Raw genomic sequence first — 26,654 nt, 5'->3', positions numbered from 1 at the left:
TATGAGGCAAACCCTTTTTTGTAGGCTTAAGTGATCAGCAATTGCCACCTGCAATTCTCACCTCCAGTTATCCCTTTTGATAACACCATGATACTATACTCTGCATGAAAGTAATACTACTTAGCTTAAATAAATTTTCAAGCCGATGGACTGTCCGTTGCTGTATATTTAATGGCTGACAAGCAGAGGAATCCACATCAACTTTACCTAAACCAGAAAAAGGTGGGTTTACAGTTGTCCACAGTAAAAAATCCAACCTGGTCTATACTGAAGCTGCTTACTGACAAAGGATTTTCATTTGTATATTAAAATGTTGAATTTATTGTTACATAACATTATATATCTTGCAGAATGGTAGTGAGATATTTTGCGTCACCTCCCATTCCTCTATTCCCCCTCCTGTTGTGCTTGTTTTCATTTGTGCCTTCCTGTTGCTCACCATCACACTATGTCCCCCTGCAGCAGCCATTGCTTTGGGGTCTTGCTCTTCTTTTCATCCGCTGGTGCTTCTCTTACCCCATCTTTTCTTTCTGTAGTTTTGGCAGTAACACAACAATATTACACTATTTCTTGTCTAGATTTGATTAAAAATCTTAACATAACCACTTTGATTTGCTGTTGCAGTGAAGATCTTCTGTTAGCTGCTATACAAGATGGGCAATTTTTTATTTAAAAATTGCTTATAACAATTACTGGTCTTTTTTTCTGTGATTCCAAACATTTCCTAATCTGATAGGCTTAGTCACTGTAACAAGGATTTCTAGTCAATACATATTTCTCTATAGAAGGCAGATGATGTGACAGAAATGTACGTAACACCCTGGCACACTCTTAGGAAAATAAAATACAGTGGCAGAATTCCTTGTGCATTCATGATGATTTAATTTGAATATGAATAGTGGGGTCACAGCACAGGTAGACTTCAGTGAGTGCAATGTGGATGTAGATATTTATAAATAAAACCACCTGACTTTCATAAAGACTGTATCATTATAAATCAATGTCCTTTGAGTTAAATGCAGTCTTTAGATATTATCAAAAAATTGTCTCCAACCTGGCTGGAATCCCGGAAATTCTGAGGTATCTTGATATCTTTGTCACACATGACCTCTCTACCCTTTCACACGTGATGCTGCCAGAAAGACTTTGGAGTTTCTGAAGGCAAGTCAATCTGTTGGTTTGCACAAAGCACTGCACAATTTTATCACTGTTGCTCCCTAGTCCTTATGATAAGCCAAACCTTCCCTTACTAGGGGAAATTGTTCATTCTCCATCTTGCCTTGAAAGAATGAACTTTTAACTTTAGCTTATCCTAGTGTATTCAGCTTGCTAAGCTATTTACTGGCTTTTAAATGTGTTGGCAGAATATTTGTTTGGGTTTTGAACTCTTCTGGTACCATACAATTGGAGCATCTTCAGCATAAACTGTCCCAGCTGTGCCCCAAACATCTCTCCATATTCAGTGTTTTTATGATGGTGCAAAATGAGTGTCTCAAGCTGAAGCAAATTTTAGTAAGGCTTTTACATGCTCTTATTCCAAATACGCCATTGAAATTTTCCCTCCAGTGCAAATTAATCTACTCATGCATTCCTTCATTTTCTCACTCCTTCTGTCTCTCAATTTATGCCTCATTATCTTCTTTCATTTCTACCTTGCACTTAACATCCCTGCTCCTAAGAATAAAGGAATGGGCAGGACCTTCTTGGTCAGCCTGCTCCCTTTTATATTAACCTCTATCTTTTAAGCAGCTTGTGTTCCACCAATACTCTAGCTTTAAGTCTGTTCCAGATCCCCACTTTTTTTTTCTCACATTTAAGAATTTTGTTTTGTTTTCTAAACTAGAGTTATTAATGGCCACCTTAATCTCTTTCATTTGCATGTTGTACTACTAGCATGGAAAAAAACCCAACAACCTTATTTTCCCACTTTTGCTCTCTGTGCTTCCTGGCTTCTTTATCTGTATTGGTATTACTCATTCCTTGATAAACTACTACATTTCAGTGCCCCGTCCTGGGGGTTCACAGACCAAAGGATATTAGCAGGCAGATGTTAGTAGAAGTAGGCAGGGTCTTTTTACACATGGTAACTAGAATCATCCTGTTATGGGAAGACAGATAGGAAAATGTCATGGCAGATAATGAGATAAATCCTCACTGGAAATCAGTTCTTTCCAGTCTCCTTAAAAAGAACTCCTCAGGTCAAAGACAAGCTCTAAGTAAGAGTGACTTCCAAAAATGGGAAGAAGAACATCACTGACAATGGACTTGGGGAAGAACAAGAGCTTTGAGCTGAATGCCTCATTCTCCTCTCAGTACAGTATCTCGAGTACTGGCATGGTGCCTGCTAGCATGCTTTTGAGCTTGTGCAAGCAGGCTACCTGGGAAGAAATTCATGTGATCTAGGTAAGGCAATATCACCCCAAGGCAATAAGGAATCAGCAGTATTTGTATCTTTCATCCTCCATTCCAGAAGACACGAACACTGTGTGGCTACAAGGGAGTGGCAAACCTTGATTTGCAGTGCCTGTCTTAATAACAACATAAAAAACTTAATAACATGGAGCCCTGCAATATTTTCATTATTTTTTAATTTTAAATTTTGACTGATCTGTTATGCACTGTTCCAAGAAGCATTGCTTCTTCAGTGAGAAGGTCGTCTCCATTAATACCTGGCCATACTAAATGTGGTGACTGGAAGACAGAAAGTCATAGGGATGGGAAAGTTTCGGTTTGAAAACAGTTCTAGTTAAGTATAGATTTAAAAAAAAAAAAAGTAAAAAGAATAAATTTGGAAAAAAAGCTGAAGAATGGTATATGCATATTCAGCAACTGTGCTTCTTTCAAGACTGCATTGGTACATTCAGGAAGCAGCAGTGTATGACTGAGTAGAAGAGACTTGCACAGCTCAAAAACATGGGTGGGCTGGTGAGGACAACCAGTGGCTGGCTTCTGTTGGAAACGTAACTCTCTTTCTTCAAGGCCTGACACTAAATTTTTAAACACAGGCACTAGACATGTACAAGTGATGCCCAGCTTTTCATTATCACTCCTGGCTAACAGTTTAGTCCTACAGCTATTACAGTTTGTTAGACAGGGGCAGTTCTTTTATGGCTCATTTACCTCTGGTTCTTAAATAATCTGAAGAAATTTTTGTTAGAAATTTTTTAGAAAGCTCTTAAGGGGTGAGAACCACATACACTTGAAAGGAGTATTTTACTTATTTGATGATATTTTTATGCTTTATATATTCTGTGCTGATTTACTGGTTTTAGGTGTATGCAGGTTTTTTTAAGAGAATCACTGTAAGCAATATGTAACCCGGGTTCAGTCCAGCTTGTTTTTGTTCTTTTCCTTATCCCCTGCAACTGATTCCTGTTTCTCTTTGAAAGGGAGTCAACAGGAAGCATGACACTCTGGGGAAGGATGTGTGACAGCATAAAACTTCCTGGTGAAGCTTCATTCTTTGTACTATCATAGCCATAAGCATCAGTGCCATGAGTATCCTTACCTACTGATCCTGTGTACCATGAGAGTCTCTTTCTTAATACATGAGCAGTTAGATTAGAAGCACCATGTACATGGCTTTGTATGGATGAAGAAATTTTGCAAGCTTATGTTAAATGTAGTATTAGTTATCTAAAATAAATAAGATATGTTAAAGAGTTGGGGGTTTTTTTGTTTTTTTTTTTGTTAATGAAAGACAGAAGAGTGGATTATATCTTTATTTTGGTTGTAAAGGAATCACCATAAAACACAAGCCAACAGTTTCCTGTTCTAGCACCACTACAGAGAAAATGCTGAGAATGCTGATTTTTATCCATAAGAAAAAGTGATCAAATATATATACTGATAGGTGAAGTACTCGAGTCAGAACGAAGTCATGCTTGCTCATGCAATCTCAGGATGCATGTTACAATGACTTCATAATGTTTCCACCCATCAAAATTACTTTGTCATTCAGCCTAAAGGTCAGATGACAGAATGGCTCCAGATTTAATATTATCATCCCAACTGACAAGGAGTCAATTCCCACTTCCAAGTTACTTGGATCCCCCACCTCCTTTATTATTCAGCCTTGCCTCATTGAGCAGGCAGCATCTGGAGAATACATTCTTCGTTTTCACAAGTTACAGAGCTGGCAATGGCCAAGGCAGGGCTTCTACATGAACAATGTTTATGAGATATGAGGAAAGCATTTTATTTTCCTAAGAATTTCACCTAAGAGACAACAGCCAGTTGATTACAAAGCCCATGGGAGCCAGAAGTAGCTTTGCATTTGTCAGCCTTTGCCCCTGGGCTTGTCAGGCAGTTCTACAAGCCCTGCAGTTCAAAGCCCTGCATTTTAAGGAATGTTTTCTTGCAACATATTTTGTTTAGCGCAGCCAAGCCTCAAGTGAAGGTTTCTGGCATACTGTATGCAGGGAAAGTTTCAGCATATATAATCGCTTTTAAAAAACTCGTTAATTACTACATTTACAGACATTTATGCATGACAATGGATGGAGCTTTTCTGTATAGTGCATAAAAAATTACCTGAGTGAGGAATATTGAGTGATGGTTAAAAATTCACTGGAAACAGCATAACAAATCAAGAGAATGACTAGCTTGATTTTTGGGCACCCACTTACAAATCCATTGCACTTACACTTTCAAGAGAAATTTTTTGAGCCTTCCCCCAAAAATATGGGTCTCTACAGAAGCTTGTGCTATGGCAGTCATGGTGTCTGAAAGGATCCTGAGAACATTCAGTTCTACTGTTTTTAATGGTATGATGGGAAACTGTTCCATGCCTGAGAAATAAATGCCTTTTTTATACCTCTGGGGAAGAGTTGTGCAAGCCCAAATCATTTGCCATGCCTAGGCTAGTCTTTAAACTCCTGGTATGAGAAACTGGAGCTCCAGAAAGTCATGTTCCCATCCCGACCGCATGCCTTATAAGGAACTTCTCTTGCCTGTCACTGTTTACCAATCCCGGCGAGTTGAAGCCAATGCTTTGGCATGCTGCAGGATGGCCTGTGGATGCGTGTTTCCATCTGAACATCGATACGTAGGTAAGGCTGATCCGTTGATCCTATAAAGTGACAGATCTTTTATTACGCTGTGATTGCATAGTAAACCAGATCGAAACAGGTAAAGCGTAAATCTCAGCCCTATCTGTCTCTCAGCTGGAAGCTGAACTCACAAACATTTACAGACCAAATACTGCAAATACACGTCTGGGATTCTGGTTTTCTTAAATCAACAGGAGCTTTTTAATACCAAGTTCAGGTTTATGGTGCACATATTTTAAAATAGTTTTTTATTTTGGCTTCTCCAGGAGAAGGGTGAAGGAGCTGGGCCTGTCCAGCCTCGAAAAGAGATGACTGAAAAGGGACCTCATTAGTGCATATAATTATCTAAAGGGGTTGCCAAGAGGAGGGAGCCAGGCTCTTCTCAGTGGTGCCGATCACCAGGACACAAGGCAAGGGCTAGAAACTGATGCACAGAAGTTCCACCTGAATATGAGGAAGATGTTCTTTACTGTAGGGCTGACCGAGCACTGGAACAGATTGTCCAGAAAGGTTGTGGAGTCTCCCTCACTGGAGATACTCAAGAACCATCTGGACACAATCCTCTGCAATGTGCTGACCTTGCTTGCGGAGGTTGGACCAGATGACCCACTGTGGTCCCTTCCAACTTGACTGATTCTGTGATTGTGTGAGCACAGCAACTCCGCAGCCAGTGTATCCCGTTCCTCTGACTTAAAGAAAGGACATGCGTGGCCGCTCTTGTTATAAATATTGTCAACGGCTTAGCCTAAATTAAGAATTAACGAGACCAGAAGGCTCGAGTGCTCTATATATATAGATTTCTGTAACTCTCCGAGTTGGCCCGTGTATTTCTGGCTCCCCAAGGAATGAATGCATGGCGTTGTGCAGGCGCCTGTCGAGGATGAATTTATTCCGCATGGGTCTCTCCGCGGCAGCAGTGGCAGGGCCAGTGGCAGGGCCAGTGGCAGGGCCAGTGGCAGGGCCAGTGGCAGGGGCAGCGGCAGGGGCAGTGGCAGGGCCAGGGACAGCGGCTCCGGAGCCGCCCGTGGCCGTGGCCGTGGCCGTGGCCGTGGCCGTGGCCGTGCCCGTGGCCGTGGTCGTGCCCGTGGCCGTGCCCGTGGCTCTGCCCGTGGCCGTGCCCGTGGCCGTGCCCGTGGCTATGCCCGTGCCCGTGGCCGTGCCCGTGGCCGTGGCCGTGGCCGTGCCCGTGGCTATGCCCGTGCCCGTGGCCGTGGCCGTGGCCGTGGCCGTGGCCGTGCCCGTGGCTATGCCCGTGCCCGTGGCCGTGCCCGTGGCCGTGCCCGTGGCCGTGCCCGTGCCCGTGGCCATGCCCGTGCCCGTGCCCGTGGCTATGCCCGTGCCCGTGGCTATGCCCGTGCCCGTGGCCATGCCCGTGGCCGTGCCCGTGGCTATGCCCGTGCCCGTGGCCGTGGCTATGCCCGTGCCCGTGGCTATGCCCGTGGCCGTGGCCGTGGCCGTGGCCGTGGCCGTGCCCGTGGCCGTGCCCGTGGCCGTGGCCGTGCCCGTGCCCATGCCCGTGCCTGTGGCCGTGGCCGTGCCCGTGGCCGTGCCCGTGGCCGTGCCCGTGGCCGTGGCCGTGCCCGTGGTCGTGCCCGTGCCCGTGGCTATGCCCGTGGCCGTGCCCGTGGCCGTGGCCGTGGCCATGCCCGTGGCCGTGGCCGTGGCTCTGCCCGTGCCCGTGGCCGTGCCCGTGGCCGTGGCCGTGCCCGTGCCCGTGCCCGTGGCTATGCCCGTGGCCGTGCCCGTGGCCGTGCCCGTGCCCGTGCCCGTGGCCGTAGCTCTGCCCGTGGCCGTGCCCGTGGCCGTGCCGCCGGCCCTCGGGCAGCCCAGCCCTCACGCCGTCCCTCCCGCCGCTCGGAGGTTGTGGCGCCGGGGTGAGGCCGGGCCGTGCCGTAGCAACCGGGCGGTCTCCAGGCTCAGAGCGGCACCGAGCGCGGCCGGGCGGGCGGCGGTGAGGCCGCGGCGGAGGCAGGTGAGGGCGGAGGGCGGCCGGGCGGGCGCCACCGCGCTGGGGGAGGAGAGGAGGCGGCTCAGGCGGCGGCCGCGGTCCCGCCGTAGGGCAGCGGCAGCCGGGTCCCGGCGCTGGCGCAGGGCCGGCGCCGAGCCGTGGTCCTTCACCCCGGAGGCCCCGGCTTCCCTTCCCCGCCCGTTGCCATGCAGTGTTTACAGGGACGCGGCCGCTTGCCTCAGGTGGCCTCTACGAGGCCGCAGCGCCGGTGAGCGCCGTGGCCGTGGCCGGGGCTCACCCTGGCCCTTGTCCCGCTCTTACCCTCTTCCTCAGGCCCTGCTGCGGTTTGGCTATGACACCTCTGCCCTGCTTGAAAAGGGACCCCATCAGTGTATAAATATCTAAAGGGGGGCGGGCGGAGGGGATGTGTGCCAAGAGGAGGGAGCCAGGTTCTTCTCAGTGGTGCCAATCACTCGGACAGGAGGCATAGGGCAGAAAGTGATGGACGGGAAGTTCCACCTGAATAAGAAGAAGAACTTTACTGTGGGGGCGACTGAGCACTGCAACAGATTGTCAGAAAGGTTGTGGAGTCTCCCTCCCTGGAGATATTCAGGGACATCCTGGACACAATCCTGTGCCATGTGCTCTAAGGTAACCCTGCTTGAGCAGAAATTGGACCAGATGCCCCACTGTGTTTTGTTCTGAGCTGACCTATTCTGTGATTCCATGATTCCAGATTCCAGTGGGCAGCCACCAGCCTCAGCTCCCTGCGCTCCCTTTATCTGGGTTTCGGCGTTTCAGGTGGTGTGGGGCAGCTTCTTGGGCTGTAAGGTGTGTGCGTTTTCCCGAGGCATTCCCGCCTGTCAGGGGCAGCCCAGTGGAATGGCCTCAGCAAACACTGCCACCCGCACTTGTTACACACTCCAAGCCAGTGGTGGGTCACAGCTTTAGCGGTTTGTTTGCACTGGCCAGAGCAGAAAGGGTAGAGGTGCCCAGATGAACGCTGGTTCATTTTTGAAAATAACCTGTTTGGATTCGGATCTTGGGCTGAAGGTTATCCCAGCAACCATTGGTTTTGAGCTCACTGTTCCCAAGACTTGAGGTAAAACTCACTGTTTCCATTGGAAGTTGCTTCATCTGCTTTCAAATACTCCTTTTTATACAGAGCTAGCATTTCATGTCCAGGTGTTGTTCACAAGCAACTGGGGGTGGTGCTGGAGGCTAAAGCAAGGGAAAATCTGTTGCCATACCTCTGGGCATCTGGAAAATGAGACAGCACCTGGGATTCATTCTCTGATGCATGCTAAAATGTGTCTTAGCTATTACCACGAGAGCACTTTTTCTGTAGAAAGAAAAATGGCACCAGCCTTGTGGCTTGCTGTGGCCTTTCACTATAGGCATTTTCTGCCACAGCTCCCCTGTGGCAAGGGCTTCGTCTTAATGCCCTGATGCCAAGGCTAGTCAGGGGTTGTGCTGCACAACACCTGGGGTGTTAGGGTGCAGAGTCCTGCTTTTTTTAAGTCCTCCCTGCCCTTCACACTGTTCATGTCTTTCTTCATGAGCAGGACAATGGAATGGTTTGTATGTTTCCATATGGGTATTTAAACCCATGTAAGAGGAATAAATAGTGTGTTCCATTCTGCAATAAAGAAAGAATGAGAAGGCTAAGTCTTTGGGTTAAATATTTTATCCTGTTTTTGCTTTACTGTGGGAAAAACTGCTTAATGACAGCGACTAACAGCTGGCCTGCTAGTGATTCATAAATATCTCTTACTCGTTCATCTTACTTGCTAAAAGAAAAACCAAAGCATTGATGTCTCAAAGCAATACACTCAGCCACTGTATGCTACCTTGCTTTGTCTAGCATTTTGTCTTCTCTTCCTCTGCTGTGTCTTATTCACACTTGGGCCTTATACCAAGTTCACATACATAATTCCTTCTCTTTGTGACTCATCTTGTAGTCTTATAGGCAAAGTTATGAATCTCTGCACAAAATTGCATTTATACTCCCAGGTTTAGTCATAAATTGGATTATAGCAAAGGCAAGGCATACTTCAAGGCAATAATAGAATATTATACAGCTGGCTGACAGTATGCCAGAGCACCATGCTCATTTTTCTAGCATATTGGCTCTTTTTAATGATGATTTGGGGTGAAGGAATTTCCTGATTTCCCACTTTTGAGCTTGTGGATCCCTGTCAGATCTGACTTCAGCCTTTCTTGAGATGGGGAGTAGCTATCATTCTTATGTTATTTTTTTGCTTGCGGAAAACCCTGATCTCATCCTTCTGCAGTTTATTATTGGCTGGGCATGTGGAACTGGTCTCCAGTTCATATTAACCTGTGCATGGCAATATTTTAATTTTTTAAAATAATGATTCCTCAAGGTTTCAGAATAAAGCAAAGAGAAGCTGCTGGTCAAGAGATCTATCATGACTGCTAATCCATCTAAGAGACTTGCCTGGAGTGACTGTGAGTATTTCATCACTATTTTTGCATAGATTCCATGTTCTCCTAGATGACTTCCAGTTTCCTTTGGAGCACTGTGGTGTGCATGCTGGCTGTATACAAGCCATTCTGAAGCTGTGCCACACTTACCTGGGCTGTGTATGGGGTGCTGTGCTGGCCTTTGTGTATTTTTGGGGAAGGAAACTGGGAATGACTGTTCAAGTGACTATAAACAATGCCTGACTGTATTCAAAGCTTGAGCAGCTGCAAACCTACACCTGCCTCTCTCTAGCGTTAACATCTGCCACTGCTGCTTCTGCACAGAGCACAGGAGGGCTGGTAAAAAGCTAGCCTCTACAGGCATGCCAGCCCATCGTCCTGCCGGTAGGACTGATGGCTGTGAAAGAACTTGTGGCAGTCTACACTTTATAGAAGCCCTCTGTCACTGAAAGATGATTTCTGAAGATAAGAGTCTTATTTCCTTTATGTAGTGTTAAATGTGGAACTGTCTCTCTAATGAACCTTTGGAACCAGGTTGGTTGTTATAATACTTGAATTTAGCAGGGAGTTCTGATCATATTCCATGCTAAGCTGAAGGTTATTTTGGAGGCATTAGAGAGAGAAGTACCTTTCCTTGTATTTTGGGCCAGTTTGATATATGCGGTACATTTACAGGCAGTTTACAGTATATGGGCAATGAAGGACTAGGACACAGCAGATGATGTTGGTACTGGGGAAAATGTAAAGAAATTTCCAAAGTCCACAGAAAGTAAACTTAGATACAGCAAGGGTATTTAATCAACTAGGGCCAGCTTAGCTCATGCAGAGTATTTTGGGAATGAACAGGAAATACCGAAGTCCTCCTAGAACCTATGTGCTGAAGAACAGAGGCATTATTGTTTTTTATTGCTTCCATTTCTGCCTCAGCACTCTGGGGTCTGAGCTGCTGCTGCTGCCAAATGCAAGTAGAGCTAGCCTGACAAACCATACTGCCATGCTCAGGTGTGTTCCATGTCCTGTGGAAGTTAAAAGGAACCTGGACCTTCATGTCCACGATTTCTTGTGCATGCACATGATCTATCACAGCCCAGAGCAAGAAACTGACAGAAACACCATTTAAACTTGAGGCAAGTGATGTGACCGGAGGGAGTTTCACCAACCTTGCAATAAAGTCAGGTTCTTCTGGGGACAATACTATTGCTTATGGGAGGAGTTCAGCATGAAATTTTTAGGAAATACTTGTTTATTGCATAATGCTTCTAATGTGTATGTAGTGATGGTCTGACAATCTTTGAAAGCCTATTGTGTGTTCTGATTTCCAAGACTTAGGAGAGATGTCTTAGGAGTTGGAAGAAGTGCCATTTGGCAAACTGGACTTATATTTCAGGGCTTGAATTTCAACATACAAGAGACATTTACTTTAATAAATTGAAAGTGAAGGTATATGGATGAATAGAAAGATGTAACAGCAAGTGGATGTGTAGGACTGAGAGCAGCTTTCCAGATTAAGGACATTATTCAGTATAAAAAAAAAAAAAAACAAGAGGTGAGCTATACATATATACAGGACCATGGAATACAGGTAAAGAAAGGGGAAATTAATCTCATTTGGTTTTGAAATTGTTTGGTTAAAAGATAAATGTAGTTTTTCCCTCATTTCTCTTTACAGCAGATGGTTTTGATTCAAAGCCCAGACAAGATCCTGAAGATTCCCACAAGGTCCACAAGAAGAAATCAAAAGAGAAGAAAAGGAGACTGGCAGTTGGTCAGTGGAGAACAGATGTACAGTCCCTTGTTTCTTCTTCTAAATGGCTTCAGCATTATGGTCTCAAAAGAAACAAATTGTCCCTCTCCCAGATTTTGTCCCAGGTTGGATTCCAGCACAGGAAAGGTATAAGACAAATCAATAATAGGATAATAAATCTTCCAACTTTTGATAGTCTGGAGAACCACATTCATTCTGCATGCCAGTGTATACAGTGGAGATTTTCACATTGTCTCTTATGACAATGGCAGAAATGGAAGTTGTATCCACAGTTGCTGACATTGCCAGTTCAAAGAACTGAGAAATTCTTCCTTTTGATGTGAGAAGGACTTAGGGTCTGAGAATGGCTTTCCTTACTCAACTGTACTGTTTCTTTACCCTAAGCTGCAGTTCTCATCCTTACCAATAGCTGTAGCTTGGAAATAGCTGGTGCTGCTGAGCCTGTTAATCTTTTTCTTGCAAACAACACAGGATAAGATCTCTGTCTCCTTTCAGATGGCAAGCATAATGTATGTCATGCCATAATCTGTGATCTACTATTGATCATCAGGGTTAGTAAATGTGCTTGGGAACAGGATATTATTTCTGGGTATCCAGCTTTAAGGAAAATGTTAAATTTAATTAGAATTCAGTCTGCTTTTCATGCAAAGTCAGACTATAGAAAAATGTTCCTTTGCAGTTATCTGACAGCTGGAGGGGAAGAGTTTGCTAATAATTATTAACCACTGCCATAATGGTTCTTTGCAGAGCATGGTAATATATTATTTTCTTTGAACAGCTTGCTGCCTGAGAAGTAGGAATTGTAATGTATTGCCATAGTTCTAGGTTGCATAATTTAACGTTTTGGCTGGCTTGTATCCATGGGGCATTCAAAGATCGCCAGTGCAATTCCTGATATCTTGTATGCTGCAGATGAAGAGGAAGCTGTTAAGCAGGGTTAAAATTGTTACAGTGTTAGGAGCAGAATGTACTAGCTTGGCAGGGCAGCATGGTGTACAGATAACTGCTTTATGACGTTAACTATTCCCACCCCTAATGTTTTCCTATCAGTGGAGATCCTGGAGAAGATTTCTAGCTACTGAAAAGTGCAGAGTGCGGCCTTTTCCTTAGGTGCACTGACTTCTGCACCCATTGAGTTGTGTAAGAGAACAACATTATCTGTACCAGATTTTGTATTTGGTTTGACAGACAAATATTTGCAAGTCCTGTTGTGAGATTGCCCAAACCTCACAATAATTAAAGTCCTGTGTAGCTTTTTGGCCTATAAGTAATTAGATGTGGGTTTTTTCCTCGCTTCTGACTAAACTGGGAGGAAGCAGCAAAAGCAGGGCTGCTCTATGGGAGGAAAATGAACCAGGAGCCAAAAGGCACTGCAGCCCAGGCTGTGCCCTCACTGAACAAGATACAGTCCTGCAGCAGGGCAAGGTAATTAACCATGTCTAGGGTCCTGCCAGGGAATGCAGCCAAGGACAACACGAGATGCAGCCAGAGGTTGAAAGCCTCAGGCCCCCATCATGGATATAACCAGAAAATAAAACAAAAACAGAATTAGAATTTCTCTCAAGTTTCTTAATGTCAAGAGCTCAATACTGATGCATGTGCCTCACACATGGATGACATACACATCAGCCTTAAAAATACCTGTTTGAAGTAGTCCTGAAGATTAGCAACTTGATATTTTGTAAATTTTACTGTAGATTATGTGACCACCTTGGGGAAAGCTGTGGCTTCTCGATATGCAGACGGTCTGTTTCCTCAATACAAGAGAGCACAAGATGGCAGCGTGTATAATGTAAGTGTGGCTGACTTGTGATGCCTTCCCTATGCACTTAGAAGTTATCACTGTAGCAGAATGATGAAACTGGAATGCTTTCCTATGGCAAAAATATGTTTATTCTTTGTGAGAACTTTATCTTTTGATATTTTTTTCTTCTGTTTTGTCAAACTGTTAGTGATAACTATCAGTGGTAGAAAAGTTGGATATCTTTTTTCCTTTCTAAGTCTTAGTGTTTTGCCTTGGTGCAGGATTGAAGTAAATTTTCTCCAGACATGATTGCAGTTTCTAAGCAACATCTACCCTGTCTTGAAAGAGGGAACCCTTAGAGAGAAGATGCTCAGAACCAGTAAAAAAAAATTGTAATCAATAAAACAAATGGGGATGCTGAAATAAGAAGACATAATGTGCTGCCATTGCCAATGAAAAGCAGTGCTCTTTGCTTAGTGCCAGCAGGTCACAAAAGGCTCAGCCTATTCTACAGAGACAGCTAGCTGGATCTCTGCCCAGGCTCATGTTCTAAGGAATGTCTTAGCAACAGCTGCTGGCAGCCCCATTGTTAAGAGGATGGATTCTGATTGAAGAGATGTGCATGTGAGTGTGGAAGGGAGAGAGTTAATTTATAAAAGATTTTACAAAAGCAAATGGCTTGTCATTTTTTCTGATGACTGGAATCACTTTTGATGGCACAATGCTTAAAAATGGGTAAAGAACCGTTTCAGGGAGCCTTTCCCCCTCATTTTATTCCCATTAATTCAGTAAGAAATATCTACGTAATGTCTTTTAATCTTAGGACATGTTGTGAGCAGCAGGAAAGGCATTTTTGCTACTATATAAAATCTGGTCAGATCTCCTTTAGGATACTGAGTGCAATATTGCATACAATTACTATAGGCTTAGAGGAAGCCATTCAAACCAAAGTAGGTACTGAGAAGAGCTGGTAGGATGAACTGCAGTGGAGTGATGATCTTATAAGAGGGCTTGGTTGATGCTGAAATGTAAGCCTGAAAGAAGATAGAAGAAGGGTAGTATTATTGCCCTTGAATGCTACCGAAAGGCAAATTACAGGGATAGGGAGAAGCTGTAGTGTTCTCTGCTAAAAGGCATGATAGTCCAAAAATAAATGGGTGTGAATGAATAAAATTAGGCTGGACAGTCAGAAGTTTCCTGGCCCTCAGAGAAATGGAAATCTGCACTTGCTTACTACACGTGAGGAAATATTCTGAGAAAACTGCTTTATTTTAAGTCAGGTCGATATAGTGCAATAAACTTCTTTGTATGAATCTGACTGTCATAGGAGGAAACTGGATTTCTAAGTGGTCCTTCCCAGGCCGACATTCCTTTGGCAGACTGCCTGAGACTGTATCTGGGAAGCACATTACAGGGCCCAAGCTGATACTAAAAAACACAGAAAAATACAAATAAGAGGGAGAAGTGTGCAGACTGACACACAAAATATCTTCTCCCTGAGAAATGTTCTTGTTGAAAAACATTTGTATTTCCAAGGTTTTGCACTTAGTCCTGGAAAGGAAGTTAGAGGTAGAAGGCAACAAGTAAATCATCTCACATGGGCCAGAGATATTGGGGAAATCTGTGGTGCGTTTTTAGACCCACAGGCCATGCTGAATGTGTATACAATTATTTATTGGGAGGATGTGCTGGTTTTAATTTTAATACTGAATCTAGACTTGACTTTACTGAAAAGATATGGGAAGTTTTAGTTGTTGATTGCAGTTATCTGAACTAAATTTGCCTAAGCACCTACCTGCAAATAGTTAATCTGTAATGCTGGGCATTGTTAGTTGAATAATAGTACAAACAAGAAACATTTAACGTTTTCCTTTCAAATGCTAAAGACTAGATGGAGATTGAAGTGCCCTAGAACCAAACCGTATGCTGCCTTGTATCGCTGTAAATTTTTTTTTAAAAACCAGTCAAACTTCTAGTCTGAGAAGGTACAAAGTTTCTGTGTCCTTGTTTGTTCACCCATCTGCTCTGCAGCTCTTTCTACATCCTAGCCTGTGTTCAGCTCATTCTAATTGCTCCAGTTTTGAGACAGACAAGTCAGACAACCCACTGGCACTGTCCCATGCTCACATAAAAAGATTATGAAAAGCAATTAGGACAAAATGCAGTGCCTTTTCTTTATAGCTTAGATGCATTTGTCAAGTTTGAAACAGTGGAGGGAAAATGGGTTGTTTTCACAGCTACCTTAGCTGGCATATCTGACACTTACAAACTAGCTATGCAGCTGTGCTAAGCTTGGGGCTGCATTTGTATTATTTGTTTTGATGTTCAATTTCCTTCTCTCCCTTATTTGAATAAAGCTGACAGCCAAAAAAGAACTGATTCTTCATTTTGTGGATTGTCTAATTGGAGCTATTGAGCTATATAAGCAGCGAATGGAATGGTTAACCAGTGAGAGCCGGCAGATATTTGGAGTGATTCAAGAACAGTGCATTGTCATTGTGTTGGATTTTGGCACTGCAGCTCCAGCTGAATTTGATCTGTGTCGGGATGCACTTTCTATGGTGCTTGTGGAACAGGTGATACAAATTTCCAGATTCAACCTCATTCGGTAAGCAGAATCAGAATCATAGAATGGTTTGGGTTGGAAGGCACTTTTAAAGGTGATTTCATCCAACACCCCTGCAAATGGGCAGGGATGCCTTCCTCTACACCAAGTTGCTCAAAGCCACATCCAGCCTGACCTTGAATGTTTCCAAGGATGAGGCATCTCCCACCTCTCAGGGCAACCTGCTCATGTGTTTCAGTGCCCTCATTGTAAAAAAATTTGTCTACTCTGAATATAGGTTCTTTTCTTTTAAAAACATCACTCCTTGTCATATTGCTCCAGGCCCTACTAAATAGACTCTCCCCATTTTTCTTCTAAGACTCTTCAAGTACTGAAAGGCCACAATCAGGTCTCTCTAGGCTGGACAAAGAAGTCCATGTTGGCCCATTGCTGGAGAATAAAAAGAGTTGCATGTTGTACATGTTTGGTTAAGGTACTTTCTGTGCTGGAAATTGTCGTGGTTCATGTCATGCTAGTATCTGTAGATTTCCCACATGGATTCCCACATAGATTTCCCACATAATTTTTATGGCAATATAGCCATGCTGAACTTGCCACTTCTGTGTAACAGAAGGCCACTGTTACCCTGAAGAACAAATAAAGGGTAAGAGAACACAAATACTGACACATCTACAAAATCAGAAGAATTTGCAACAGCAGTAATGCCCTTCAGATGTTGTAGTATTAGTGAAACAGTGAACTTCTATCTGACCACCTATTGCATTCTTGTGTCTTTAGACATTACAGGTTTCTGCCTTGCAGCTAGATGTGCACTCCCCCAAGAGCCATAGGCACAGGCATAGCCATTTGTATTTCTGTCGATTTCCATGGTCACAGAAATCAGTAGCAGCACTAGGAAACAATAGTAGATTTCCATAACAAAAGAAGATTTCCAAGCCTTTGTTCCCTAAGAGGAATAAATTAATTTGCATTTAATTAGAAGAATAGAAGTAGCTATTCAAATTTTACCTAGCCGCAAAAATTCTCATACATGCATGAGAGTTTGAATGCATAAACTTGGGTTTGGATAGATGAGTGGAAAAAAATTATGCACAAGTTAGGTAATACAATTTTAAAATTGGCTCCACAATGATAACTTGCAATTACATGGTGATTCTTCATGTTATTTTACCCAGGCATTGTCTTACAGATTTGATTTAGGTAATCTATCTTTAATTCTCTAGATTGTGGTACTGCTGAGATTTGGAAAGGAGAATAATAAAATCACAGAATGGTTTGGGTTGAAAGGGACACTACAGACTATCTAGTTCCAAACCCACTGCCATGGGCAGGGACGTCTTCCACTAGACCAGCTTTCTCAAAGCCCCGTCCAGCCTGGCTTTGAACACTTCCAGGGGTGGAGAATTCACAGTTTCTCAGGGCAACCTGTTTCAAAAGTAGATATTTTCCAAAGAAGATATTTTCCAAAGCAGATAGCTTCCGTAGTTTTTGAGAACAGAGAACTTTTTCTTTAAAAATTAACTGCAAAGCCAAATCAAAATTGAAACAGTAGTTATGTTCATCGATGTGTTTGTTTTTGCAAGAGGGAAACAAAAGACAATATAGCATTTAAATTACTACTTTAAAAGAATTTTGGGAAATATATTTGTCTTTTAGATTTGCAGGAATCTCTTCAAAATAGTTCTTGATGGAATGTCACAGATACTGTAACAAGTTGGTTTTCTAGTTCCTTTCTGCCGTTTTATGTACATGTGCACAGGCAAAAGTGCTGATTGGCTTTGTACTTCTGTTCTTCCCTTAAGACTACTGTCTTTTATCAATTGAAATACTGAAAAGCCTAGCATCACAAATTTTATTTTTGATGGCTAGCTAAAGATCAGCTGTCCTACCAAAAAAAGTGTCAGTTAAACTGCTCTGACACCAAGATCATGGGGCAAGTTGTGGAACAAGACCTGTGGAATACACTTTTCTTTTCCATGCACTTATTTTAAAAACTTGATTGAGTTTTTATGATAAGAAGAGTTTTGAATCAGGAATTCTTTAAAAAAAATTTCTCTTTCCTGATCTTGCTTTGGAAACAGTTGTCTCAAAAGAAAACTTTATAAAATTACAGTAAATGGTTTCATTTTTTTCTCTGCTTCCTTTATTGCAAGTCTAGATTTAGTATCTGTGGTATATTATAATTCTTATTTAAGAATATAAAAGAATTGTAACAATAGCAGAGCTCTAGTCTCGTGTTCTGCCAGCATGATTCTCCCTATTTCTGATTTATAGTTAATCTCATTTTCAGGGCTGCTCAGGATCTTATGAAGTGGCAACAGAAATGTACTCGTGTGTCTGAGCATACTGTAAGGTCTGCAGTTACGTGGCTCTGGAAGCTGGACCATATGACAGCTGTCAGCCACACCAGCTCTGCTGAGGCTCTGCTGGAAGCCACGGGTGATGAAGCGGTAAGCTCATACATCTTTTCAGAAGCCCAAGTAAATCCAAGAGTGTTCAGTGTTAGGCTGGCTGCTGTGATTTGCCCTGATCAATGTTGCAAGGATAAATATTCATGACAGCATTTGGAAAGGATTTTTTCCCCTCAAGTGTAGCTGCATACTATGCTTAATGATTGTCTTTTTATGTAAATGTACTGTATTTTGAATGCAGAAACTTGTTTATTTTCTTTTCTAGAGTGCTCAGAATAAATGACATTCAGTCATTAAGGGAAAGAGAAGACATCTTCCCTTCCATTTTCTTTGCCATATAAGTTTTTCAGGGCTTCAGGTTTATGAGAAAATTGCAACATTTTTGAAGGCAGGGAAACAATTTTTATTTTGTTTTGTATCCAACTTTCTCATGAAAAGTTATATTTAAAATTCAAAATAATGAGTACAGAGATTTATGGAAGTATTAGCTTATGATAGGGCTACACAAATCCTTTTTCATCAGCCAGGTGATGGCTAGACTTTCTGCCAGGATAGAGACCAAGCATGCACAGTTATTCCTGCAATTAAATGCTCTTCATTTTTAAAAGTATCCTATTACTTTATTCATTAAATAGAGTCACAAGAAATGAAACATATATGCCATCACTTGAGCTAGTAACTTAAAACTTGTGTTTTTAAAGAGATATTTTATGACATTTACTGACAATGTATATTCTTTCAGTTCTCTAACACCTGAATTTAATGGAAAATTTGGCTTACTGTCTGTGGGGTAGAGTAATTGGTTTTCACTGCTATTAACATCTCTCCCTGTGCACAGATCCAATCCTAACTCATGTAAATCTCTTTCTGGAACATTGTTTGAGGGAGAAGGTAAATTTTGCTTGAGTTACCTTCTGGTTCCCTATGCTGCTGGATTCCCATCCTGATGATCCTTGATGTTTGGAAACTAATATTTAAAAGGAGCTGAGTAAGGAGAAAATTGTTCAGCAGTGATATTTTTTAAATGCCCCCATCATAATTTTATTAGCATTTTCAATTTGCAATATTAATACTTATATCCTGATGAGTAACTGAAAAATTGTACTTAGATTTCAGTGTTTTCTGGATGAAAAAAGTCTTGTTGGACATGGTGGGTCTCTGTTTGAATAAACAGAAATTAAAATCTGTCAGACAATGAAACTTGTATTATTATTTTTCCAGATATTGGTAGGCCAATAGGCAATCTGGGGGAGTCAGTTGTGGCAGGTGCTCAACATAAAACAAACTTCAATTCCACCTAAACAGAGTCATTATCATTCATAACTGACAGTTCACTAAAGAGCCATGTTCACTGTAGAGCAGATGGGGGATACCCCATTCAGTCCTAGAGAAAACTTGCCTACTTACTGAGCAACCATGGATAACTCCTTCCTAAGAACTGGCTTAATCCACAGAAGTTTCTCCAAAACAACAGGGTTTTTGTTTTTGTTTTTGTTTTTTTTTTTTGTTCTAGACATGGCTCTTCTTGTCATTCCTTCAGCTGGTCTTTTCTTCCCATACGTGGTGATTCCTTTGATTTCCTCTCCTTATGGCCTGTAAATCCCAAGCTCAAGATTAGTCTGCTGTAATGTTGCAGTCCTTTGAGCTCTGCCTGCCACAAATGCATCCACAGTGTCTAGCCTCCAGTTCTGTACAGGTGCCACTCCATGAAGTGTGGATCGCTTATCCAAAACACCTCCCCACCATGATCGACTGAGAAGAATGTTCATGGTGTTCTCCTTTCTGTTCTTATATGAACTTTGTTTGCTTGTTTAAATGTATAAACTACAATATTCAAAATATGAAGGACTCACTTGAAAGGTTTTAACCTTTCCCCACTAGCCTATGAGGAACATTTCCATTGTGGTATGTCATTGCTGGGATTGTAGTTAAATAGAGTGAATTATCTGTGGTTCATATTTTTTTTTTTAATTTCTTGTGGGGGGTTGGTTCTGTTTCAGCTATGCCCAATAAATGTCAGCATTTTGAAAGTTGCAGAGGCAGGCAGTGAATCCCTTGAAGAAAGTGTGAAAATTTCTATTCTTGTTGAATATCAAGTTTATGAATTAATTGCAGTCTTAGAGGGAAGGGAGAGAAGATGTGAATCTGAAGGAACACAGGGAAAAATGGTTGTGCAAATATGCATACATACCTCTGGGTCAGGAGTCTCTTCAACAAAAGCAGTAGGAACATGGTATTGTCCAAGAACTGGGTCTCATCTGGGAGACCTGTGTGCAGGCTCAGATAGCTTTTTAGCTGGAGGAGGCAGACAGGAAACTTTTTAAAACTGAACTAAAACACAGAAAGGTGCAAGAGTTTTTTCTTTTTGTTTCTGTATACCTTTTTCTAAAGCTAATAAGTATTCTGTTAATCTTGTAGTTTAATAAAATACAGTCATACCTCTTTACCGTTAGTATTTGTCTAGAATTATCAGTGATGCTAGGACACCCGGTCCTGCTTGCTCCCAAATAAGTGGAGTCTGTAACTATGGCCCCTGCCTTCCACATGGAGCATCTCACTCCTTTGCAAGATCCAAGAGAAGTTCAAGATGGCAAGGTGCTGCTTTGTTAGTTTGTCTGATCCAGCCTGAAATTGGGTTGCTGCTTGGGAGAGACATCTTCCAGTGTTGAGGAAGGTGCCAAAAGGTCCATGAGGGAGGATGCTTGAAATGTAGAAATTATTCAGGGAGCTGGAATACAAATCAGTATCCAAGGCAATAGTGGAAATGTATGAGCACGCTTGTAGGTGATACTGAATTTGCTTTACTACTGTAGGTGATACTGAATTTGCATACTACATTGCTTTACTACATAAAATTACGTGAGTGCAGAGACATTTCCTCAGTGCCATCCCCGACTCAAATAGTTCTCTGTTGTGGTGCACATCCTGGGATCCATATTCATAGAATATAGAATATTCATATTCATATTAATAGAATCATAGAGACGCTGAATGGTTTGGGTTGAAAGGGACCTTAAACACTGCTTAATTCCAACACCGCTGCCATGGGCACGGATACCTTTTACTAGATCAGGTAGCTCAAAGCCCCATTTAATCTGGCCTTGAACACTTCCTGGGATGGAGCATTCCTAACTTCTCTGGACAACTGTTCCCAGTGCCTTACACCTTCATAGGTGAAGAATTTCTTCCTTGCATCTAATCTAAATCTACCATCCTTCAGTTTAAGGCCGTTCTCCCTTGTCCTTGTGAAAAGTACCTCTCCAGCTTTCATGCAGGCGCCTTCAGGTCCTGGAAGGTGCTATAAGGTCTACCCAGAGCCTTCTCTTCTCTGGCTGAACAGCCCTATCTACCTCAGTCTGTCTTCATAGGAAAGGCACTCCAGCCTTGTGATCATCTTTGTGGCTCTCCTCTGGACTTGCTCCAGCAAATCCATGCCTTCTTATGTTGGGGGTCCCAGAGCTGGACACAATGCTCCAGGAAAGGTTTCATGGGTGTGGAGCAGAGAGGTAGACACACCTCCCTTTCCTTGCTGGCCACGCTGATTTGGATACAGTTGGATTTCTGGGATGCAAGTGCATATTGCTGGATCATGTTGAACTTCTCATCAACCAATACCCCCAAGTCCTCTGCAGAGCTGCTCTCAATCCATTCTCCACCCAGCCTGTGCTTGAATTTGGGATTGCACTTACCCAAATTAAATTACAGGACCTTGCACTTGGCCCTGTAGTTCATGAGGTTCACTTCGTTCCAGGTCTCGAGGCTGTCCAGGTCCCTCTGGATGGTATCCCTCCCTCCAGGGCATCAGACACCATACAGCTTGGTGGTGTTGGCAAACTTGCTGAAGGTACAGTCAGTCCCACTGCCCTTGTCACCAACAGAGATGTTAAAAAGCGCCAGTCCCCTTACTGACCCCTCAGGAGCACTATGGACATTCCACTTGGATATCAAACTGTTTGCCCTGACTCTTGGAGTGCAACATCCAGTCAGTTCCTTATCCACAGAGTGTTCCATCCACCAAATCCATGTTTCTTCAATTTAGAGACAAGAGTGTCATGCAGAACAATGTAAAATGCTTGACAGAAGTCCAGGTAGATGAGGTCAGTAGCCCCATTGAAGAAAGTTACCAAATTGTCAGGCATGGTTTGCCCTTAGTGAAGCCATGTTGGCTTCTTATTTTCCCTGTGCCTTAGCATAGTTTTGAGGATGATCCACTCCATACTGAGCACAGAGGTGAAAGTTTTCAAATGTATTTTTTTCAGTTAAACAATGTTTTATCAGGTATTTATCAGCTGGTATGTACCATGATATAGAACTGATATACTGCACATATTGTCTTGAAAGTCATCATGGGATAGCTGTTTGTTACATTTATTTTTAATGATGGTGAAAATTCAAGAAACATATTCCCCATGAGGATCATTACATGGATAGGTGCAGGTAACATAAAATTCCTCATAATGTAATATTCAAGCAATAACTAAAATACATTTTTTCAGCTTCTCTCACTTCTTGTAATAACATTTCCACAATATAAGTGTGTGGTTATAGTAAAACTGCCAAGCTCCCTCTGCCTTGGGAAGTATAAAAAATACAAAATGTCTGTAAATACCAGCAATAGCATTCAAATAATTACAGAATCACAGAATATGCTAGGTTGGAAAGGTCATACGGGATCATTGAACCCACCTCCTGGCCCTGCACAGGACCATCCCCAAGAATCATACCATGTGCTGAGAGTGTTGTCCAAATGCTTCTTGAACTCTGTCAGGCTTGGTGCTGTGATCACTGTTCCAGTGCCCAACCACCATCTGTGTAAAAGATTTTTTTTAATATCCAACCTCAGCCTTCCCTCACACAGCTTCATGCCACTCCCTCACTGGTCACTATGGAGAAGAAATCAGTGGCTACCCCTCCTCTTCCCATCATGAGGAAGTTGTAGACTGCCATGAGGTCTCCCCTCAGTCTCCTCTTCTCCAGGCTGAACAGAGCAGGTGACATCAGACACTCCTCATACAGCTTGCTGTCAAGACCCATCTTAGTTCTCTCTCAGATGCTCTCCAATAGTTTAGTGTCTTTCTTATATTGCAGTGACCAAAACTGCACACAATATTCAAAGTGAGGTTGTGCTAGTGCAGAGCAGAATGGGAAAATCCCCTCCCTTGATTGCCATCTTTCCTAACCTCAGAATACATGCTGCCAGTGAAACTATGTCTGGTATAAAGTTCCTACTTTTCAGCCCTGGCAAGGTACCAACATAGCATGTCTCTTGATAAAAGTGGCATATGGCACAGAGCCTTTTTCTGACTAATGATGCAATTGTCCTTCCTTACAGCTCTCTTTGGCTTCAGTTAATATCTGTGAAAAGAGGCTTGCATTGGGCAGAATCAGACCCAGGGACTGTGGGATAGGTTCTTGTCTCACTTGAGGGAATTTTGTGTGAATTACTAGCATAAATGAGAGGAAGAACCAAAGGTGTGAAAATCTTATAGCCCAAGTAATGCATCAGTTTTAACCAAATTTTTCTACCAATACTGAGGACAGGACAGCACTTGAATAAGTATCAGAAATTTATGTAAAACTATGTCTTCTAATTACCTTTTTTTTTCCTGTTTAATGACAGGTTGAAGCTGTCTATTACTTTGCTGTGGGAGATGTTCCAGTGGACACAAAGCAGCTACTCCTTGAGAAGGTTTCAGATAGCTCCTGTCCAGTCAACACAGTGTCTTTCAATGCTAGGGAAGATGAAACGATTATTTTTCTGAAGGAGTTGAGCCACTTGACTTCTGGCAGGTATGACAAAGAAGGACAGTAAAGATTTCAGTATTCATGAAGTTCTTTGCTGATAGAAATGGTATTGGGGCATACCTGAGTATAATCCATGAGGAAAATGAGACAAAGCTGTTCGGTAAGTGATCTGGGAATATGGAAATAGTCTTAAGAGATATGACTAGAAGGAAGGCCCTACTTAAAACAGTCCAGCTTTTTTTCTGCATATGTTCTCACTGGCTTGCAGAAAAGCTATTCCCTTTTTATGCCCAAAATCATCTGCCATCTGCCTCTCTCTTGAAGTCTGGAAAAAACTGTTCAGGGGAAATGGTCACAACATAAAATAAGTTCTCGTTGTGTTGCTTTGTACGTTATTACAAAGCATTATGTTACTATCCACAAGCACCAGAAAAAGATCTAGAGTTTTGTTGGCTCAAGTGCCGTAGTGACGTATACTGAAAAGGAGATGCCTAAATGAGTAGCTCGTGGAATAACAGAAAAATGATGGGGTGTTGTTATTCAAGCCTGGTTGTGTGGAAAAGCAGCTCTGTAACATGCTCTCTAGCATCCTTTTGGTATGGTTGGTGGAAATTAATATATTCCACATGGATTTTGTCTGCTTTATCCTGGGAATCAGCCATGTGGTGAGAATCAGCCTTCAGTAGAAATGAATAAGACTACTTAAATCTTGATTCTGTTATCAAAAATAAAGAAAGCAAATGAACAAATACAAAACCCACAAGACCAAACTCATTCTCAACAGCAAGAAGGCAGTAGGAGTCAGTAGGTGTTTCTCTGCTTAACAGAAGTCACCATACAGTTACAGACTTGTGAAATTGCTGCTAGCTTTTTCTGTTTCACTGTTGTTTGTGCAAAAGTGGGAAGCTCTCCAACAGTAGAAATCTCCCAAATGACAGCAGAGCAATTGGTAAGATGGCAGCTGCTTAGCTCTTTTATAGCCATCTGTGTTTAGAAATAGCTTTTAGGAGATGGGAGCGTCTGCCAAAAAAAAGACTGGGAAAGTGTTACGTTTGCTCTGGTCTGATGTGTGTTTAAAATAATTGTGGTCATTTAGAAGCATGGTACCTCTACGGTACCAGGTATATTGCCAGTCACTATCCCTCATTTTCTTTTGGCAGTGTTTATACCGTCTTTATTAAAGGAAAGTGAGGGTTTCTTGTATGGTATAGACAGAGGCAAAAAGGGTTGTGGCAGGGAGCAGAGAGGATTTTTTTCATTTGATACTATTCTCACTTTCATCTTTTTGCATGAGTCTAGCTTTTGTGCAGAGATTTACAGGGCCTGTTAATAACTTTGCTGCTGGATGGTTCCCCAACAACTGTATGTAAGTTTAAGTCAGCTTTCCCACAGGAACAGCCACGTTCGCGGGCTTTTCATGCCTTGAACCTGTTTCTAGTGTACTTCTGTTTTAGAAATGCATCTTTTTCCTGCTCTGAGGGCTTCTCTGTTTTGACAATGAGGATAAATGAAGTCTGCTCGTCATCCTGATTTGTATGTCCATAATGAAATAAATGTTCCTGCTAGGCTTTCAGCTGAGAGGATAATCTGATAAAAAGGTGTTAGTGTCAGACATCTCAAATTACATGCCTGCTCAGCCTCTTAAAAGCATTAATTAAAAATAGATTTCCAGGAAATGGAAGAGTAAGGTGCTTTGCAGTTAGTAATATCAAAAAGAAAGAATATTCTACATGAGAAGACTTCAGAAAGTACATAAATGTATATAAAAAGTTTGAAAATAATAATAATCTTATTGCAGTTGAAGCTTTAGATAAAATTCTGTAGTTGTGTGTGTGAAAAACATCTCTTTAAAATAGAGAAATATTTATGTATTTTGTGTACTGGTTGAAACTCATTTTGTATTACAGATTCCATGCTTTTGCTGCGAAGAATAACTGTAGGGATGCTACTGGACCTGCACTAAAATATGAAGAGGATGGAAAAAGATTAACTGCCCTGGGCTCTGGAAAAGTGAAAGGGCGAATGCCACTAGGTAGACAATGTAAACCCCAAGATTACACTGATATTATCAGCAAGATATCAGAATAGAAATGTAGTTTAGGAACTCGATGAGTGTAAAATCAAAAGAAACCTGTAGGTGTGGGTGGGGTGAGGATAGGACTGCTCTGAAAATGGAAATTCTCTGTGTGGGAAGGAGAGGGCAAGGAAAAGACAAAAATGAAGAGAGTAGAGGATGTGCATGTGAGAATGAAAGAAAAGTGTAAAAAGGGGAGAAGATAATTTATTTCGGAATATGAAGAATGGTACTTGTGTGCTTGTGCCAGTGACCTTGTGGAAATGTATGGAGAAATGGTTAAAAGGAAAAGGAATAGTGTGGCAGACCATATGATAAACAGCCAACATCAATATAGGCCAAGTTCATCAGTAATATAGGAGTAAATCAACATGAGGTTAACTTGCTTGTCCCAAGAATTTGTCACAAAGACAGGCAAAAGCACAGTAAAGTGACTGTAGAGAAGGCAGTGCAAAGTGGTGGTGGGAGGATTGATGGAAAAAATACCAGGAGGAAACAACCAAAATAAACAGTTTCATTGGTGGGTGGAGCTGGGCAGAAAGCTTTAACGTGTTTCATATTAGTCACAGTCCTACTTCCTCTGGGTAAGTGTTCAGTGGGGGACTGGACTGTGGTTTCAGCCAGGGTGGGAGGAGAGGGGCTTGTGATGTGAAGTGAGGCTTTGTGTGTCAAATCTGATGTCTTTCTCAGCAGGAGAGTAAAAAAAAATTATTTCTTTTAGGCATCAGGAATCGTATGATGTCTTTAGTCTAGTGGCTCAACACACCTATCCCCTACTCTGCCTTTGTGCTGGGGGCATTAGTATTGCCCCAAAGGTAGAACAATGTTATCCTCTTCTCACTGTTAGGGAATGTATGGCATAAGGTGGATTTGGTGTGTCATGTAAGGCCATTTGTCAGTCT

The 26,654-nt window shown here is 42.4% G+C and overlaps 1 protein-coding gene and 1 long non-coding RNA gene across 2 annotated transcripts in view; both read left to right on the top strand.

Moving 5' to 3' along the window:
* The first annotated feature begins 5,506 nt into the window (after positions 1-5,506).
* LOC137467391 (uncharacterized) lies at positions 5,507-8,787 on the top strand. The gene is made up of 2 exons (XR_010995504.1): positions 5,507-5,561; positions 7,581-8,787. It is a non-coding gene; the product is annotated as an uncharacterized lncRNA (long non-coding RNA).
* A 571-nt stretch (positions 8,788-9,358) lies between these two features.
* VWA3B (von Willebrand factor A domain containing 3B) overlaps positions 9,359-26,654 on the top strand; it is a 59,046-nt gene continuing 41,750 nt past the window's right edge. The window contains 7 exon segments of the mRNA XM_068182692.1: positions 9,359-9,471; positions 11,120-11,338; positions 12,910-13,004; positions 15,314-15,564; positions 17,813-17,972; positions 23,554-23,723; positions 25,586-25,710. Coding sequence (XP_068038793.1) covers positions 9,432-9,471; positions 11,120-11,338; positions 12,910-13,004; positions 15,314-15,564; positions 17,813-17,972; positions 23,554-23,723; positions 25,586-25,710 — 1,060 coding nt within the window. The 5' untranslated portion in view covers positions 9,359-9,431.

Source organism: Anomalospiza imberbis, chromosome 2 (assembly GCF_031753505.1).
Source record: "Anomalospiza imberbis isolate Cuckoo-Finch-1a 21T00152 chromosome 2, ASM3175350v1, whole genome shotgun sequence".
Classification (NCBI taxonomy): domain Eukaryota; kingdom Metazoa; phylum Chordata; class Aves; order Passeriformes; family Viduidae; genus Anomalospiza; species Anomalospiza imberbis.
Note: the sequence above shows the minus strand (reverse complement) of the source record. Positions and strands in the feature narration are given on the sequence as shown.